At 44.8% G+C, this 20,874-nt stretch overlaps 1 protein-coding gene across 1 annotated transcript in view; it reads left to right on the forward strand.

Annotated features, from left to right (window-relative positions):
* The window catches only part of LOC115119629 (protein tweety homolog 2-like), a 159,242-nt gene that overhangs the window by 134,215 nt on the left and 4,153 nt on the right, over positions 1–20,874 (forward strand). The window contains exons 7-14 of the mRNA XM_065012629.1: positions 1,489–1,561; positions 11,733–11,802; positions 11,959–12,014; positions 13,144–13,236; positions 13,329–13,421; positions 13,815–13,957; positions 20,008–20,208; positions 20,441–20,519. Coding sequence (XP_064868701.1) covers positions 1,489–1,561; positions 11,733–11,802; positions 11,959–12,014; positions 13,144–13,236; positions 13,329–13,421; positions 13,815–13,957; positions 20,008–20,208; positions 20,441–20,519 — 808 coding nt within the window. The remainder of the gene's footprint in view (positions 1–1,488; positions 1,562–11,732; positions 11,803–11,958; positions 12,015–13,143; positions 13,237–13,328; positions 13,422–13,814; positions 13,958–20,007; positions 20,209–20,440; positions 20,520–20,874) is intronic.

Consider the following 20,874-nt stretch of genomic DNA (forward strand, 5'->3'; position numbering starts at 1 on the left):
AGACCCCTTTACTGGCTCAAATAACCGACCAATCAGCCTGTTACCAACCCTTAGTAAAGTTTTGGAAAAAAAATGTGTTTGCTCCTCATTACACACCGCAAACCAACAAATATTCTTTACATCAACAACATAGGAATCACTACAAAATGTATTGTATGACCTCTTATAGACTATATTAGGTCCAGCCTTTGGAACTTTGATTTTCCTAGATATGGCTACTATATTGTGATCAATACATCTGATGGATCTGGGTACTGCTTTCAAGCACGTTTCTGCAGCATTAGTAAAGATGTGATTAATACATGTTACTGCCTTAATTTTGCCAGACCCCAGGAAGTGTAGCTGCTGCTTTGGCAGGAGCTAATGGGGATCTATAATAAATACAAATCCACACACATCATACACACTCAGCATATAGTAAGCATGTAACTCATCTTGGCCCTTTGTGCTCCCTGTCTCACCATGTCATACTTTTTTGGTTACTACATGATTCCATATGTGTTATTTCATGGTTTTGATGTCTTCACTATTATTCTACAGTGTAGAAAATAGTAAAAATAAGGTGTTCTAAAACTTTTGACCGGTAGTGTACCTAGACACACACTATATATACGCACACAAACACACATGTTTTCACTGCACTACAAGTGTGTGGTCACATGGTGATGATGTAATTTCCTGAAGGCATTAGTTCATAAGTGGAGAGGGGCTGGATTGGAGTTAGTGGGGGGTCGGGAGGGGCAGAGAAATGCATTTCCTATTGTCTGTCCATGGGGGGGATGGTTTGGAGGTAGCAGGCAGGATGCATGTCTCATTGCCTGCATCATGAAGTCGTAAAGAGGCTGTTATCGACTGGAGGACAACAGAGATGATGCCCCCTGACATCTGTTCACTACAGAGATTTTGCAGTCTCTGGAGAGAGGACTTTTAAATGGCGAGGCAGAGTAACAGCCCTGACCTCACCATACAATATTATCACCTTACTGAGGGACTCACCATACCATATAATCACCATACTGAGAGACCTCACCATACCATATAATCACCATACTGAGAGACCTCACCATACCATATAATCACCATACTGAGAGACCTCACCATACAATATTACCACCATACTGAGGGATCTCACCATACCATATTATCACCATACTGAGGGACCTCACCATACAATATTATCACCATACTGAGGGATCTCACCATACCATATTATCACCATACTGAGGGACCTCACCATACCATATTATCACCATACTAAGGGACCGATATGATATGTATTGTGCTTCGATGCTATGATTTGATTGCGATTTGATGTGAAAGATATTCCCCCATCACTAATGATGACATCATCATCTTTGATTATCACATCCTTGATGACTACACTATGACTATAGCAATTTGAAGAGTTCTAATGTTTGTTGGCCAGTGTTATAATGTGTTATAAACAGTGTAATAATACCATACCGTTCTCTCTCTGTGTCCCTGCAGTATGATGGTGTTTGGGGTGCTGACATTGATCCTGAGCTGGGCGTCTCTGGGAGCTGACCTGGCCTCTGCTGTGGTGAGTGAATTTGACTCTGAGGCCTGTGTTCCAAATGGAACCCTATACCCCAGGGGTGTCAAACATACAGCCGGATCCTGCCATCCAGAGCTACCCTCTCCAACCCTAATCTAGAGCACCTGATTCTAAAAATGTGCTGGTTGATAAACTGAACCAGGTCAGTTACAAATGGGGTTAAAGTGAAAACCTACAGGACGTTTGCTCTCCAGGAACAGGGTTGGGGTGAAAACCTACAGGACGTTTGCTCTCCAGGAACAGGTTTGGGGTGAAAACCTACAGGACGTTTGCTCTCCAGGAACAGGGTTGGGGTGAAAACCTACAGGACGTTTGCTCTCCAGGAACAGGGTTGGGGTGAAAACCTACAGGACGTTTGCTCTCCAGGAACAGGGTTGGGGTGAAAACCTACAGGACGTTTGCTCTCCAGGAACAGGGTTAGAGTGAACACCTACAGGACGATAGCTCTCCAGGAACAGGGTTAGAGTGAAAACCTACCGGAGGGTAGCTCTCCAGGAAAAGGGTTAGAGTGAAAACCTACAGGAGGGGGTAGCTCTCCAGGAACAGGGTTAGAGTGAAAAATGTTCAGGAGGGGGTAGCTCTCCAGGAAAAGGGTTAGAGTGAAAACCTACAGGAGGGGGTAGCTCTCCAGGAACAGGGTTAGAGTGAAAAATGTTCAGGAGGGGGTAGTTCTCCAGGAACAGGGTTGGATTGAAAACCTTCAGGAGGGGGTAGCTCTCCAGGAACAGGGTTGGAGAGCCCTGATCTTAGTAATATGGCAGCATATTGAAACAACTCAGGACCATATCCAACTGTTACTGTGCTAATCAATTCTCACCATGGCTGACAACTAAGACAAATTGCTTTGGGGCCAAGAGGGTTCACTCTCAATTTGAAAGTCTTCTTGTAGAGTGTGTGTGTGAGTCTGTACTCTGTGAGAAATCACATGAAATAGTTTTCCGGCAGAAATCCTTAGGGATATGGCTTTATATGTGCTCTGAATACGTATTCACAATGTGTTAACATAAAGCCATATTGCTTTTACATAGACAAGTATTATTGCAAGTGCATAGTACTATCAAGATGGCACCGACAGGGAGGGCTGCCTCGCTTATAGTTCGTAGCAAACTTTGCAGTATTTCATTTTTTTATGTATTATTTCTTGCATTGTTAGCCCAGAAAATGTTATGTGTTCTTACATACAGCCAGGAAGGACTGTTGGATATCAGAGCGGTGGTAACTCACCAGCACTACCAGCATTAGAACCAGGAATACAACTTTCCCGAAGCGGATCCTTTGTTCGCACCATCCAGAGCAATTGAACTGATTCCAAAGGCTGACCCAAAACAATGTTCAGTCCATGGGTAATAAAGTTGACGATCTCAGGGCAAGGGTTTCTTTCCAGAGAAACATCATATAGGAACTCAAGTCCTTTTTTTCATCCAACCTAGAATACCTCACAATCAAATGCCATCCGTATTATCTCCCAAAACAATTCTCTTTGGTTATAGTCATGGCCGTGTATATCCCTCCGCAAGACGATACCACGGCGGCCCTCAAGGAACTTCACTGGACTTTATTCAAACTGGAAACCATATACATTATCATGATGCTGCATTTATTGTAGCTGGAGATTTTAACAAAGCAAATTTGAGGAAAAGGCTGCCTAAATTCTATCAGCATATCGATGCTAGTACTCGTGCTGCTTAAACACTCAACAATAGCTCCATTTTGCTCCTCCCTTCTTATAGGCAGAAACTCCAACAGAAAGTACCCGTGCTAAGGACTATTCAACGCAGGTCTGACCCATCGGAAACCACACTTCAAGATGGTTTTGATCACAGGGATATGTTCCAGGTAGCCTCCGAGAATAATATTGATGAATACATTGAGGCGGTGACTGAGTTTATCAGGAAGTGTATAAGAGATGTTGTACCCACTGTGACTGTTAAAACCTACCCTAACCAGAAACTGTGGATAGATGGTAGCATTCGCGCACAACTGAAAGCGCGAACCACCACATTTAACCATGGCAAGGTGACTGGGAATATGGCAAACAGAGTAGCCATATATAAGGCAATCAAACAGGCAAAACATCAGTATAGAGACAAAGTGGAGTCTCAATTCAATGGCTCAGACACGAAATGTATGTGGCAGGGTCTACAGACAACCACGGACTACAAAAGGAAAACCAGCCACTTCGCGGACACCAACGTCTTGCTTCCAGACATTCTAAACACGTTATTTGCCCACTTTGAGGATAGCACAGTGCCACTGACGTGGCCCGCTACCAAGGACTGTGGGCTCTCCTTCTCCGTGGCCGACGTGAGTAAGACATTTAAGCATGTCAACACTTGCCGGCCCAGACGGCATCACGAGCTGCATCCTCAAAGCATGTGAAGACCAGCTGGCCGGTGTGTTTACGGACATATTCAATCTCTCCCTATCCCAGTCTTCTGTCCCCACATACTTCAAGATGGCCACCATTGTTCCTGTACGCAAGAATGTAAAGGTAACCGAACTAAATGACTATCGCCCCGTAGCACTCACTTCTGTCATCATGAAGTGCTTTGAGAGACTAGTCAAGGATCATATCACCTCCACCTTACCTGTCACCCTAGACCCACTTAATTTTCTTACCGCCCCAATAGGTCCACAGACGATGCAATCGGCATCACACTGCACACTGCCCTATTCCATATGGACAAGAGGAATACCTATGTAAGAATGCTGTTTGTTGACTATAGCTCGGCATTCAACACCATAGTACCCTCCAAACTCATCATTAAGCTTGAGACCCCGGGTCTGAATACCGCCCTGTGCAATTGGGTCCTGGACTTCCTGACGGGCCGCCCCAGGTGGTGAAGGTAGGAAACAACACCTCCACTTTGCTGATCCTCAACACTGGGGCCCCACAAGGGTGCGTGCTCAGACCCTTCCATACTCCCTGTTCACCCATGAGTGCGTGGCCAAGCATGCCTCCAACACAATCATCAAGTTTGCAGACGACACAACAGTAGTAGGCTTGATTACCAACAACGACGAGACGGCCTACAGGGAGGAGGTGAGGGCTCTGGGAGTGTGGTGCCAGGAAAATAACCTCTCACTCAACGTCAACAAAACAAAGGAGATGATCATGGACTTCCGGAAACAGCAGAGGGAGCACCCCCCTATCCACATCGACGGGACAGCAGTGGAGAAGGTGGAAAGTTTTAACTTCCTCGGCATACACATTACTGACCAACTGAAATGGTCCACCCACACAGGCAGTGTGGTGAAGAAGGTGCATCAGCGCCTCTTCAACCTTAGAAGGCTGAAGAAATGTGGCTTTTTACCTAAAGCCCTCACAAACTTTTACAGAGGCACAATTGAGATCATCCTGTCGGGCTGTATCACCGCCTGGTACAGCAACTGCACCTCCCACATCCGCAGGGCTCTCCAGAGGGTGGTGCGGTCTGCCCAACGCATCACCGGGGGCAAACTACCTGCCCTCCAGGACACCTACGGCACCCGACCCTGTTCACCCCGCTGTCATTCAGAAAGCGAAGTCAGTACAGGTGCATCAAAGCTGGGACCGAGAGACTGAAAAACAGCTTCTATCTCAAGGCCATCAAACTGTTATATTGCCATCACTAGCACAGAGAGGCTGCTGCCTATATACATAGACTTGAAATCATTGGCCACTTTAGTAAATGGAACACTAGTCACTTTAATAATTTTTACATATCTTGTTATGCATATCTTACACTCATCTCATATGTATATACTGTATTCTATACTGTTCTACTATATCTTAGTCTTTGCGGCTCTGACATTGCTTGCCCATATATTTATATATTCTTAATTCCATTCCTTTACCTAGATTTGTGTGTATTAGGTATATGTTGTGAAATTGTTAGATATTACTTGTTAAATATGGCTGCACTGTCGGAACTAGAAGCACAATCATTTCACTACACCCGCAATAACATCTGCTAAACACGTGTATGTGACCAATACATTTTGATTTGAATTGAATGGAGAGGGTATTTTCTCAACCAACATTTCTTACCCCTTACTGCTGTCTGAAAAAAATGTGATTGGATGTCTGTCTTGAGTCAGATTCAACTCGGTATGACAAACACTGAGGAGAAGGAGTTGGAGACAGAAAAGAGGCTGCTGGAAAAGGAGAAAGGGCGAGTTTTTTGGACCCCTTTTTGATTTCAATTAAACTTTCCATACATATTTTCCCATGGTAGAAGTGGTCAGAAAGTGACTTTTTGGACCTGAATGCCAAAGCATTCAGGATAGAGGTGCTCAAAACTGACCCATTTTGCCTACACCACCCTATCATGACACATCCATGTCTTTATAACTGGAAAAGATAAACAGTTGAGTTTGATATCATTTAAAAGCTTACAAACAGGGTTGTCAAATTACTTAGTAATTTCTTTACAATAAATTGTTATTTTCTAACCTTTAACATCAATGATGTTTTCGTGTATTTTTAAATTAGACCTCTATTTTACATCATTTTTAGATTAGACCCTAATTTACATCATTTTTAGATTAGACCCTATTTTACGTCATCTTTAGATTAGACCCTATTTTATGTCATCTTTAGATTAGACCCTATTTTACGTCATCTTTAGATTAGACCCTATTTTACGTCATCTTTAGATTAGACCCTATTTTACGTCATCTTTAGATTAGACCCTATTTTATGTCATCTTTAGATTAGACCCTATTTTATGTCATCTTTAGATTAGACCCTATTTTACGTCATCTTTAGATTAGACCCTATTTTACATCATCTGATATGTTTGTGTTGCAACTCAATATTAGGAAGGTGTTCTTCATGTTTTGTGTTGACTGTGTATAGTTAACCAGATCTGTCATCATCATTATACAACCAACTAGTCAATGATGTTCTGTCAGGGATTATGAAACGAATGATGATGATGTTTCTATCCTGGAGCATCCGAATGCATGTGAATGATCTGTGTCTATCTTGGAGCATCTGAATGCATGTGAATGATCTGTGTCTATCTTGGAGCATCTGAATGCATGTGAATGATCTGTGTCTATCTTGGAGCATCTGAATGCATGTGAATGATCTGTGTCTATCTTGGAGCATCTGAATGCATGTGAATGATCTGTGTCTATCTTGGAGCATCTGAATGCATGTGAATGATCTGTGTCTATCTTGGAGCATCTGAATGCATGTGAATCTATGTTTATCTTGAAACATCTGAATGCTTGTGAATCTTTCTATCCTTGAGCATCTGAATGCATGTGAATCTCTGTTTCTAACTTGGAGCATCCAAATGCATTTAAATCTGTGTTCTTAGTACAGGAAGAGAGGTATTTCAAATGCATAGATGCTGTTGAGTCACCACATGCTTAAGGCTCGTCGTGTTCCCTTTTTCTTCAGTTCGTTTGTTGTCATTGTCGCCACCCCTGATTTGACTTGGGGCTGTGGATCATGGAAAATTGTTGTCCCCCCCCCTCGTTTTGACTTGGGGCTGTGGATCATGGAGGGTGTCCCCCTCGTTTTGATTGTGGATCATGGAAAGAGGTTCCCCCCCTCCCCCGTTTTGACTTGGGGCTGTGGATCATGGAGGTTCCCCTGTTTTGACTTGGGGCTGTGGATCATGGAAAGTTGTTCCCCCTATTTTGACTTGGGGCTGTGGATCATGGAAAGTTGTTCCCCCCTCGTTTTGACTTGGGGCTGTGGATCATGGAAAGTTGTCCCCCCCCTCGTTTTGACTTGGGGCTGTGGATCATGGAAAGGTGTCCCCCCGCTTTGACTTGGGGCTGTTTGACTTGGGGCTGTGGATCATGGAAAGGTGTCCCCCCCTCGTTTTGACTTGGGGCTGTGGATCATGGAAAGAGTTTCCCCCTCGTTTTGACTTGGGGCTGTGGATCATGGAAAGTTGTTCCCCCTGTTTTGACTTGGGGCTGTGGATCATGGAAAGAGTTTGACTTGGGGCCTGCCCCCCCCCTGTTTTGACTTGGGGCTGTGGATCATGGAAAGTTGTTCCCCCCTGTTTTGACTTGGGGCTGTGGATCATGGAAAGTTGTTCCCCCCTCGTTTTGACTTGGGGCTGTGGATCATGGAAAGTTGTTCCCCCCCCATGGAAAGAGTTTTGACTTGGGGCTGTGGATCATGTTTTGACTTGGGGCTGTGGAAGAAAGTTGTTCCCCCCTCGTTTTGACTTGGGGCTGTGGATCATGGAAAGTTGTTCCCCCTGTTTTGACTTGGGGCTGTGGATCATGGAAAGAGTTTCCCCCTCGTTTTGACTTGGGGCTGTGGATCATGGAAATCGTTTTGATGGATCAAGTTGTTCCCCCCTGTTTTGACTTGGGGCTGTGGATCATGGAAAGTTGTTCCCCCTGTTTTGACTTGGGGCTGTGGATCATGGAAAGTTTTTCCCCCTCGTTTTGACTTGGGGCTGTGGATCATGGAAAGTTGTTCCCCCCCTGTTTTGACTTGGGGCTGTGGATCATGGAAAGTTGTTCCCCCCCTCGTTTTGACTTGGGGCTGTGGATCATGGAAAGTTGTTCCCCCCCTGTTTTGACTTGGGGCTGTGGATCATGGAAAGAGTGGATTTCCCCCCCCTCATGGAAAGTTGTTTTGACTTGGGGCTGTGGATCATGGAAAGTTGTTCCCCCTCGTTTTGACTTGGGGCTGTGGATCATGGAAAGTTGTTCCCCCTCGTTTTGACTTGGGGCTGTGGATCATGGAAAGTTGTCCCCCCCGTTTTGACTTGGGGCTGTGGATCATGGAAAGAGTTTCCCCCTCGTTTTGACTTGGGGCTGTGGATCATGGAAAGTTGTTCCCCCCCTGTTTTGACTTGGGGCTGTGGATCATGGAAAGTTGTTCCCCCCTTGGGGCTGTGGATCATGGAAAGTTGTTCCCCCCGTTTTGACTTGGGGCTGTGGATCATGGAAAGTTGTTCCCCCCCGTTTTGACTTGGGGCTGTGGATCATGGAAAGTTGTTCCCCCCCTCGTTTTGACTTGGGGCTGTGGATCATGGAAAGTTGTTCCCCCCCCCTCCCCCTGTTTTGACTTGGGGCTGTGGATCATGGAAAGAGTTCCCCCTCGTTTTGACTTGGGGCTGTGGATCATGGAAAGAGTTTGACTTGGGGCTGTGGATCATGGAAAGTTTCCCCCTCGTTTTGACTTGGGGCTGTGGATCATGGAAAGTTGTTCCCCCTGTTTTGACTTGGGGCTGTGGATCATGGAAAGAGTTTCCCCCCTCGTTTTGACTTGGGGCTGTGGATCATGGAAAGTTGTTCCCCCCCTCGTTTTGACTTGGGGCTGTGGATGATGGAAAGTTGTTCCCCCCTCGTTTTGACTTGGGGCTGTGGATGATGGAGAGTTGTTCCCCCCCTCGTTTTGACTTGGGGCTGTGGATCATGGAAAGGTGTTTTGACTTGGGGCTGTGGATCCCCTGGAAAGTGGTCCCCCTCGTTTTGACTTGGGGCTGTGGATCATGGAAAGTTGTTTCCCCCTCGTTTTGACTTGGGGCTGGATCATGGATCATGGATCATGGAAAGGTGTCCCCCTCATTTTGACTTGGGGCTGTGGATCATGGAAAGTTTCCCCCTCGTTTTGACTTGGGGCTGTGGATCAAATCAAATCATGCTGAAAGTGTGTACCCCCCTGGGGCCCAAACAGCAAACAATTTTGACTTGGGGCTGTGGATCATGGAAAGAGTTTCCCCCTCGTTTTGACTTGGGGCTGTGGATCATGGAAAGGTGTCCCCCCCCTCGTTTTGACTTGGGGCTGTGGATCATGGAAAGTTGGTCCCCCCTGTTTTGACTTGGGGCTGTGGATCATGGAAAGAGTTTCCCCCCTCGTTTTGACTTGGGGCTGTGGATCATGGAAAGAGTTTCCCCCCTCGTTTTGACTTGGGGCTGTGTGATCATGGAAAGTTGTTCCCCCCCTGTTTTGACTTGGGGCTGTGGATCATGGAAAGTTGTTCCCCCCCTGTTTTGACTTGGGGCTGTGGATCATGGAAAGTTGTTCCCCCTGTTTTGACTTGGGGCTGTGGATCATGGAAAGTTGTTCCCCCCTGTTTTGACTTGGGGCTGTGGATCATGGAAAGTTGTTCCCCCTCGTTTTGACTTGGGGCTGTGGATCATGGAAAGTTGTTCCCCCCCTGTTTTGACTTGGGGCTGTGGATCATGGAAAGAGTTTCCCCCTCGTTTTGACTTGGGGCTGTGGATCATGGAAAGAGTTCCCCCTTCGTTTTGACTTGGGGCTGTGGATCATGGAAAGTTGTTCCCCCCTCGTTTTGACTTGGGGCTGTGGATCATGGAAAGTTGTTCCCCCCCTCGTTTTGACTTGGGGCTGTGGATCATGGAAAGTTGTTACCCCCCTGTTTTGACTTGGGGCTGTGGATCATGGAAAGTTGTTCCCCCTCGTTTTGACTTGGGGCTGTGGATCATGGAAAGTTGTCCCCCCCCTCGTTTTGACTTGGGGCTGTGGATCATGGAACGTTGTTCCCCCCCTCGTTTTGACTTGGGGCTGTGGATCATGTAAAATTTGTTCCCCCACTGTTTTGACTTGGGGCTGTGGATCATGGAAAGAGTTTCCCCCCTCGTTTTGACTTGGGGCTGTGGATCATGGAAAGTTGTCCCCCCGTTTTTGACTTGAGGCTTTTGACGTTTTGACTTGGGGCTGTGGATCATGGAAAGTTGTTTCCCCCGTTTTGACTTGGGGCTGTGGATCATGGAGAGTTGTTTGACTTGGGGCTGTGGATCATGGAAAGTTGTTCCCCCTGTTTTGACTTGGGGCTGTGGATCATGGAAGTTGTCCCCCTCGTTTTGACTTGGGGCTGTGGATTGTTGTTCCCCCCCTCGTTTTGACTTGGGGCTGTGGATCATGGAGAGTTGTTCCCCCCCTCGTTTTGACTTGGGGCTGTGGATCATGGAAAGTTGTTCCCCGCCTGTTTTGACTTGGGGCTGTGGATCATGAATAATGCATAGTGTATAAGCCAGAGGGGTTAGCTGCAGGCCACAACAGAACGGAAAGATTCCATGTCAATAGTTGTAGTTGAGACTTAAATGCTGGGTTTGATTACACACACACACGTCCACCCACACACACACACACACACACACACACACACTCTGTATCTGGCCTAAAAGCACAGGCCTGGTTTGTTTAGAGGTAAACCGAGGTCAGGATGTTTGGAACAAATCACAGGGTGTTCTGTGGTGTACCACTTCCTGCTTCTACACCAATCTCACCTCTTGTTTGGTCCAAGATGGTCATATAGATTCCTTTCATCTTCAATATCTTGGGTTAGAACAGTGCATTGATGATGGATATGTAACGTGTCAGAGTAGGAGTGCTGATCTAGGATCAGCCTTTTAGTGTGTACTCTATTACTCTGTGCCTGGGAGCTAACATTCTCACGCCTGACAATGGCAAGATAGATAATTACTAATGTACATTAACAATTAGGCTGCTAGGGTTGCTACTGTCAACACAGTGGATTAGCCACCATTAACCTTGTGTGGGTGGATGGTGACTGCCAGAATAATCATCCAGGACCATAATAAAGGACAGGTGTGGTGCTTACCAATAAACCAACAGTAACTGGTAGTCACTACGGTGTGACAGAGATTGCATTGTATTAAGAGGAAGCAGCGATCTCATTAGAAAGCTGTGAGATGCTGTGTCCATGCTGCATGGTGTGGCCCAGTTAAATGAGCTGTGTGTGTGTTGCTGTTGTTGGGATATTGTTGTGATGCTTTAATGAAGGGAGACTGCTGCCATTTGAAGGGGGGAAAAACACTGACATTTGCAAGATGGCTGCAGCTTCACGGCTTCAGGCCGGGGCACATAATAAATGAATGCATAATGAATTCCTTCACAAGAATAATTATAGTTGGAGCAAAGCAGCCGGTATGAAGGACACACACACACACACACACAAAATATTCTTCATGGAACAATGTACTCACAAACAGAGGCTCATTAGTTGAACCTGTATGTATTCTTATTAAATCCAATGTACTCACAAACAGAGGCTCATTAGTTGAACCTGTATGTATTCTTATTAAATCCAAGAGTTATTTAGCATTCAACGAACACTTTGTTTGTGCGCGTGTGTGTGGCGTGCATACATGTGTTTTTAAAATCTACTTTGACATTAGTTTAGCCTTTTCTTCTTATGTTCAGAGCACCAGTGACTTCTGTGTGACCCCAGACAAGTTCATCATGAACCAGACCAAGGACCTAATCAGTTCTGGTGAGTTAAAGACAAATGATGCTGTTAATGTCACTTTGATGAAGCTGTAATTTCAAGATGATTTAAACCCACCTCTGGCTGTAATCACATTCTACTTAAAGAGATGTTATTGCTGAGTCTTTCTGACTTGTTGTTGGTGTCTCCTGTTCTCTGCAGAGATAGTGCATTACTACCTGTACTGCAGCCAGGCCCTCCCCAACCCATTCCAGCAGGTACTACTCATCAGCACCAGCACCGGTTCAATGATATCTGTTTTGACCTCTGTCTCCCTGTTTCTCGCTCTCTTTTTCCCACCCACCCTCCCTCCCTCTCTCTCTCATGGGGTTCAATACGGTCTCTAAGCTTCTCAGGAGGAGAGGAGGAGGTTTTTAGGTCAGGGTGTCAGGCAGTGAGAGGCAGTGAGAAGTAGTCTTTCTCTCTCCAGCCTCAGCTAGCTCCCTAACCCAGTGGACTTCAGCTCCTATTATGCTGTGCTTGTAGACATGCCCCTCAGGATCAATGCGCTGTGCTTGTAGACATGATGCCCCTAAGGATCAATGGAATGCAGTAACAGAGTGCAGGTAAGCGTGACCCAGTCTGATAACCAACTCAGTCAGAACACACATGAGCACAGAGATCGCTCACTGAGATACACACACACACACACACACACACACACACACACACACACGCACACGCACACACACACACTTCCCTGACTCCTTTGTCCCAGATATTTCTAGCCTATCTGTAAATTGCAACATTGTATATTTTGTAATACATTGAAGCACCTTAACATGTTATCTATTCAAGAGCATTAAACCTGTCAGTACTGTATCTTCAGCTATGCCAGCCTGCCCTTGTACCCCACTACTGTTCTTTAAGTGAGTTATTGGATCGTAGACATGCTACCGAGACAAAATGACAATGTTAGATGGCAGGAGATACATGATGGCTGCTGCTATGGTTGCTGGTTTGGGGTAGTTCAATAACGGACTGTCTGTGTCAGTGTGCACTTACTGCACCAGTCTATTTTGTAATGGTTGGGAACACTGTTTTGATTTAGATGTTATTTGATGATTTAAATGTTTGAGTCATACCGTTCACACTACAGCCAGCATTCTTTAGATCCATTTTAGGGCTACATTCACGAGGTTCCCAGTCTACTGGCTGTTCTGGGGTGGAGCACGCAGAGTAGACTGACCAGATTCTGGTGGATGACGGACCTGCTGTTAATGATTGGGCTTTTGTTGCCCTCTGCTGGAGCTAAACTGCCAAGCCCACTAATGTATGATATTTAATATATCCAGAGGTTGACATGTTGTTTTGTTTTTGTGTGTGTGTGTGTGTGTGTGTTTGCAGTCTCTGACCATCTTCCAGAGGTCTCTGACCACCATGCAGATGCAGATACAGGGCCTGCTGCAGTTCGCTGTGCCTCTCTTCCCAACCGCCGAGGTCAGTGTTTTATTTTCCTGTGGTATAGTGAGACCGTCCGTGTAAGCATTGAATGTTATGTGTACTGAGTACTACACTTGTCTTTTCCACAGAGAGACCTACTGGGCATTCAGCACCTACTCAACTCATCAGAGGCTAGCCTCCACCAGCTAACTGCCCTACTGGACTGTAGAGGACTCAACAAGGTGCAGTCACATAGACAGACATGTTTACATCATTGGGTAGTACACACAGTAGTACACTACTGGATACCAATGCACGGCAGAACTGACAATGTATCTAGTTCTACAGGATGGTGACTCTGCTGTGTATATATGCAATGCCAGGATTGTGGGTTTGATTCCCAGGGCCACCCATGCGTCAAATGTTTGCATGACTGTTTGCATGACTCTAAGTCCCTTTGGGGAAAAAAAAACATTCTGCTAAATGGCATTTATTATTGTTATTATATGATATAATATATACACAACATGTCTCAGATAGACTGGGAACATTGTCTGCGCTCTGCTAATGTGTGTGTGTGTGTGTGTGTGTGTGTGTGTGTGCGTGCTTGTGTGTTTTCTTTGTCCACGCTGTAGGACTACCTGGATGCCCTGATCGGTGTGTGTTATGATGGGGTAGAGGGCCTGCTCTACCTCTGCCTCTTCTCCATCCTGGCAATTTGTGCCTTCTGTGCCATGCTGTGTGCCATCCCCCGGGCATGGACACATATCACCAGCAGGTTAGGAGGTGCCCTCCCACTGAGTCTCTTTCATTACATTTACATGTACACATCAAATCGGAGGGTCTGCTGTCCGGACCTCTGGCGGTCTCTATGGGGGTGCCACAGGGTTCAATTCTTGGACCGACTCTCTTCTCTGTATACATCAATGAGGTCGCTCTTGCTGCTGGTGAGTCTCTGATCCACCTCTACGCAGACGACACCATTCTGTATACTTCCGGCCCTTCTTTGGACACTGTGTTAACAACCCTCCAGGCAAGCTTCAATGCCATACAACTCTCCTTCCGTGGCCTCCAATTGCTCTTAAATACAAGTAAAACTAAATGCATGCTCTTCAACCGATCGCTACCTGCACCTACCCGCCTGTCCAACATCACTACACTGGACGGCTCTGACTTAGAATACGTGGACAACTACAAATACTTAGGTGTCTGGTTAGACTGTAAACTCTCCTTCCAGACCCATATCAAACATCTCCAATCCAAAGTTAAATCTAGAATTGGCTTCCTATTTCGCAACAAAGCATCCTTCACTCATGCTGCCAAACATACCCTTGTAAAATTGACCATCCTACCAATCCTCGACTTTGGCGATGTCATTTACAAAATAGCCTCCAATACCCTACTCAACAAATTGGATGCAGTCTATCACAGTGCAATCCGTTTTGTCACCAAAGCCCCATATACTACCCACCATTGCGACCTGTACGCTCTCGTTGGCTGGCCCTCGCTTCATACTCGTCGCCAAACCCACTGGCTCCATGTCATCTACAAGACCCTGCTAGGTAAAGTCCCCCTTATCTCAGCTCGCTGGTCACCATAGCATCTCCCACCTGTAGCACACGCTCCAGCAGGTATATCTCTAGTCACCCCCAAAACCAATTCTTTCTTTGGCCGCCTCTCCTTCCAGTTCTCTGCTGCCAATGACTGGAACGAACTACAAAAATCTCTTAAATTGGAAACACTTATCTCCCTCACTAGCTTTAAGCACCAACTGTCAGAGCATCTTACAGATTACTGCACCTGTACATAGCCCACCTATAATTTAGCCCAAACAACTACCTCTTTCCCAACTGTATTTAATTAATTTATTTATTTTGCTCCTTTGCACCCCATTATTTTTATTTCTACTTTGCACATTCTTCCATTGCAAAACTACCATTCCAGTGTTTTACTTGCTATATTGTATTTACTTTGCCACCATGGCCTTTTTTGCCTTTACCTCCCTTCTCACCTAATTTGCTCACATTGTATATAGACTTGTTTTTTTTTACTGTATTATTGACTGTATGTTTGTTTTACTCCATGTGTAACTCTGTGTCGTTGTATGTGTCGAACTGCTTTGCTTTATCTTGGCCAGGTCGCAATTGTAAATGAGAACTTGTTCTCAACTTGCTTACCTGGTTAAATAAAGGTGAAATAAACATGACATTTTAGTAATTTAGCAGACACTCTTATCCAGAGCATTGTACAATCAATGCATTCAAATAAATTAGGTAAAACAACCACTATCACGATCATAATCACCAGGAGAGTAAACCAGAGCTAGTAAGAATCAGTCACTCTCTTTCTCTCTATCACCCTTTTATAGAACCAGAGTGTATATACAGTTGAAGAAGGAAGTTTACATACACTTAGGTTGGAGTCATTAAAACTCGTTTTTCAACCACTTAACAAACTATAGTTTTGGCAAGTCAGTCAGGCAAGACATCTACTTTGTACATGCCACAAGTCATTTTTCCAACAGTTGTTTACAGACAGATTATTTCACTTATAATTCACTGTATCACAATTCCAGTGGGTCAGAAGTTTACATACACGAAGTTGACTGTTCCTTTAAACAGCTTGGAAAATTCCAGAAAATTATGTCATGGCTTTAGAAGCTTCATGTAGGCTAATTGACATAATTTGAGTCAATAGGAGGTGTACCTGTGGATGTATTTCAAGGCCTACCTTTTTCAAGGCCTCTTTGCTTGACATCATGGGAAAATCAAAAGAAATCAGCAAAGACCTCAGAAAAAAATTGTAGACCTCCACAAGTCTGGTTCATCCTTGGGAGCAATTTCCAAACACCTTAAGGTACCACGTTCATCCGTACAAACAATAGTACGCAAGTATAAACACCACGGGACCACTCAGCCGTCATACCGCTCAGGAAGGAGACGCGTTCTGTCTCCTAGAGATTAACATAATTTGGTGCGAAAGGTGCAAATCAATCCCAGAACAACAGCAAAGGACCTTGTGAAGATGCTGGAGGAAACAGGCACAAAAAAATCTATATCCACAGTAAAATAAGGCTAATATCGCCATAACCTGAAAGGCTGCTCAGCAAGTATGAAGCCACGGCTCCAAAACCGCCACAAAAAAGCCACACTACGGTTTGCAACTGCACATGGGGACAAAGATGGTACTTTTTGGAGAAATGTCCTCTGGTCTGATGGAACAAAAATATAACTGTTTGGCCAAAATAACCATTGTTATGTTTGGAGAAAAAAGGTGGAGGCTTGCAAGCCGAATACCACCATCCCAAGCACGAGGGTCGCAGCATCATGTTGCTGCAGGAGGGACTGGTGCACTTCACAAAATAGATGGCTTCATGAGGAGGAAAATTTGGTGGACATATTGAAGCAACATCTCAAGACATCAGTCAGGAAGTTGAAACTTGGCCGCAAATGGGTCTTCCAAATGGACAATGACCCCAAGCATACTTCCAAAGTTGTGGCAAAATGGCTTAAGGACAACAAAGTCAAGGTATTGGAGTGGCCATCACGAAGCCCTGACCTCAATCCTATAGAAAAGTTGTGGGCAGAACTGAAAAAGCGTGTGCGAGCAAGGAAGACCATAAACCTGATTCAGTTACACCAGATCTGTCAGGAGAAATGGGCCAAAATTCACCCAACTTATTGTTTGGAAGCTTATGGAAGGCTACCCAAAACATTTGACCCACGTTAAACAGTTTAAAGGCAATGCTACCAAATACTGAGTGAATGTTAACTTTTGACCCACTGGGAATGTGATGAAAGAAATAAAAGCTGAAATAAATCATTCTCTCTACTATTATTCTGACATTTCACATTCTTAAATTAAAGTGGTGATCCTAACTGACCCAAGACAGGGAATCTTTACCCGGATTAAATGTCAGGAATTGTGAAAAACTGAGTTTAAATGTATTTGGCTATGGCAAGAACAGCTCAAATAAGCAAAAAGAAACTACAGTTCATCATTACTTTAAGACTTGAAGGACAGTTAATACGGAAAACTTCAAGAACATTCAACGTTTCTTCAAGTGCAGTCGCAATTGGACCACCACAGGAATGGGAGACCCAGAGTTACCTCTGCTGCAGAGGATACGTTCATTAGAGTTACCAGCCTCAGAAATGGCAGCCCAAATAAATGCTTCACAGAGTTCAAGTAACAGACACATCTCAACATCAACTGTTCAGAGGAGACTGTGTGAATCTGGCCTTCATGGTCGAATTGCTGCAAAGAAACCACTACTAAAAGACATCAATAAGAAGAAGAGACTTGCTTGGGCCAAGAAACACAAGCAATGGACATTAAACCAGTGAAAATGTGTCCTTTGGTCTGGAATCCAAATTGGAGATGTTTGGTTCCAGCCGCCGTGTCTTTGTGAGACATGGTGTGGGTGAATGGATGATCTCCGCATGTGTTTTTCCCACCGTAAATCATGGAGGAGGAGGTGTAATGGTGTGGGGGTGCTTTGCTGGTGACACTGTCAGTGATTTATTCAGATTTCAAGGCACACATAACCAGCATGGCTACAACAGCATTCTGCAATGATACACCATCCCATCTGTTTTGCGCTTAGTGGGACTATCATTTGTTTTTCAACAGGACAATGACTCAACACACCTAATGGTGTGTAAGGCCTATTTTACCAAGAAGGAGAGTGATGGAGTGCTGCATCAGATGACTTAGCCTCCACAATCCCCCGACCTCAACCAAATTGAGATGGTTTGGGATGAGTCGGACCACAGAGTGATGGAAAAGCAGCCAACAAGTGCTCAGCATATGTGGGAACTCCAAGACAGTTGGAAAAGCATTCCAGGTGAAGCTGGTTGAGAGAATTCCAAGAATCTGCAATGCTGTCATCAAGGCAAAGGGTGGCTATTTTAAGTATCGAAAAACCCTTTGACCGGTTGTGTGTGTTATATATATAAACACTACCGTTTGAGGTCGCTTTGAAGTGTCCTTGTTTTCCATGAAAATATACATGAAATTAGTTGCAAAATGAATAGGAAATATAGTCAAGACGTTGACAAGGTTATAAATAATGATTTTTAATTGATATAATAATTGTGTCCTTCAAACTTTGCTTTCGTCAAAGAATCCTCAATTTGCAGACAATTACAGCCTTGCAGACCTTTGGCATTCTTCTTGTCAATTTGTTGAGGTCATCTGAAGAGATTTCGCCCCATGCTTCCTGAAGCACCTCCCACAAGTTGGACTGGCTTGATGGGCATTTCTTATGTACCATGCGGTCAAGCTGCTCCCACAACAGCTCAATAGGGTTGATATCCGGTGATATCCAGAATACCAGCTGACTGCTTCTTCCCTAAATAGTTATTGCATAGTTTGGAGCTGTTCTTTGGGTCATTGTCCTGTTGTAGGAGGAAATTGGCTCCAATTAAGCTCCTTCCTCATGGTATGGCATGGCGTTGCAAAATGGAGTGATAGCATTTTTCTTCAAGGTCCCGTTTACCACAACCAAAGTACCCAGAGACAATCACATTGCCTCCACCATGCTTGACAGATGACGTCAAGCACTCCTCCAGCAACTTTTCATTTTTTCTGCGTCTCACGAATGTTCTTTGTGATCGTCTTTTTCGATTCGTCTGTCCGTAACACTTTTTTCCAATCTTCCTCTGTCCAGTGTCTGTGTTCTTTTGCCCATCTTTTATTTTTATTGCCTAGTCTGAGATATGGCTTTTTCTTTGCAACTTTGCCTAGAAGGCCAGCATCCCGGAGTCGCCTCTTCACTGTTGACGTCGAGACTGGTGTTTTGCGGGTACTATTTAATGAGCTGCCAGTTGAGGACTTATGAGGCGTCTGTTTCTCAAACTAGACACTCTAATGTACTTGTCCTCTTGCTCAGTTGTGCACCGGGGCCTCCCACTCCTCTTTCTATTCTGGTTAGAGCCCGTTTGCGCTGTTCTGTGAAGGGAGTAGTACACAGCATTGTATGAGATCTTCAGTTTCTTGGCAATTTCTCACATGGAATAGCCTTCATTTCTCAGAACAAGAATAGACAGACGAGTTTCAGAATACAATGCTTTGTTTCTGGCTATTTTGAACATGTAACCAAACCCACAAATGCTGATGCTCCAGATACTCAACTAGTCTAAAGAAGGCCAGTTTTATTGCTTCTTTAATCAGAACAACAATTTTCAGCTGTGCTAACAATTTCAAAAGGGTTTATTAATGATCATTTAGCCTTTTAAAATTCTAAACTTGGATTAGCTAACACAACGTGCCATTGGAACACAGGATTGTTGTTCCAATGTTGATTGTTGCTGATAATGGGCCTTTGTAGATATTCCATAAGAAAATCTGCCGTTTCCAGCTACAATAGTCATTTACAACATTAACAATGTCTACTCTGTATTTCTGATCAATTTTATGTTATTTTAATGGATGAAAAATGGCAACGTTGGCAACGATTACAGCCTCGAGTCTTCTTGTGTATGACGCTACAAGCTTGGCACTGCTTTATTTTGGGAGTTTCTCCCATTCTTCTCCGCAGATCCTCTCAAGCTTTGTCAGGCTGGATGGGGTCACTGCACAGCTATTATCATCTCTCCAGAGATGTTAGATCAGGTTCAAGTCCAGGCTCTGGCTGGGCTACTCAAGGACATTCATAGACTTGTCCCGAAACCACTTCTCTTTATCTTGGCTGTGTGCTTAGGGCCGTATATATACATATAGAACCAGAGTGTGTACAGTACATCCGTTGTGTTTATACTGTATGTACACCTTACAAGTCACTAAATCATCTATGTTGCTTGACTCCACCCTTCTTCTTCTCTCCAGGGAGCGTGATTATGACGATATAGACGAGGGTGACCCGTTTAACCCTCAGGCCAGACGCATGACGACCCACGACTCCAACCCTGCCACCAACATGCACAGATTCTGCAGCTACAGCAGCAGTGTGGGCAGCCAGAGCAGCCTTCACCCGCCTGCCGCCCATGCTGCCCAGACTGTGTCCAACGCACCCGTCTCAGAGTACATGTGAGTCCAGCCCTGGACTGGTTTTGACTGTATGGTAATGCAGTCTAGTATGCTATACGTATGAACATACTGAAGCTAAAGTAAAGCTAACTGTATACTGTAAGGATCATGCTCGCTAAGAAGGCCTACTGGCCCAGATTGATATGTTACTGGCTAGATTTTTGGTGATTGGGAATGTTTGTTTAGCAGACGCTTTATCTCTCTCTCTCTCCCTCTCTTTCTCCCTCCTCAGGAACCAGTCAGTGTTGTTCGGGGGAAACCCGCGGTACGAGAACGTTCCTCTGATCGGGAGAGGCTCTCCGCCCCCCTCGGTGCGTTGGGTCCCAGAGGCCAAGTCCTTTTTATGACGTCACTCATGGTTGGGGTCAATTCCAATGAGGAGAATTGAAATTTACATTTCAGAATGATTCCTGAATTGACTAAATTGAAATTGAATTGACCCCAACCTGGATGCCACTCTCCCACATACTATCAAGTCAATCAGCATTGTAATACTGATCTTTCTCTCACCACCATTTCTGTTATGTTATTTAATTCTGATTCAGTGACCCGCTAGGACTTTTTTCTGCATCTATTTTCTGTTTGTAGTGTCAACTCTGGTAAAGAGTTCCCCCATATGATGCTCTACATGATGCCTTCTTCAACTTGCTCAAGTCGGTGTTACTT

The sequence above is a fragment of the Oncorhynchus nerka genome, linkage group LG28 (assembly GCF_034236695.1).
Source record: "Oncorhynchus nerka isolate Pitt River linkage group LG28, Oner_Uvic_2.0, whole genome shotgun sequence".
Taxonomy (NCBI): domain Eukaryota; kingdom Metazoa; phylum Chordata; class Actinopteri; order Salmoniformes; family Salmonidae; genus Oncorhynchus; species Oncorhynchus nerka.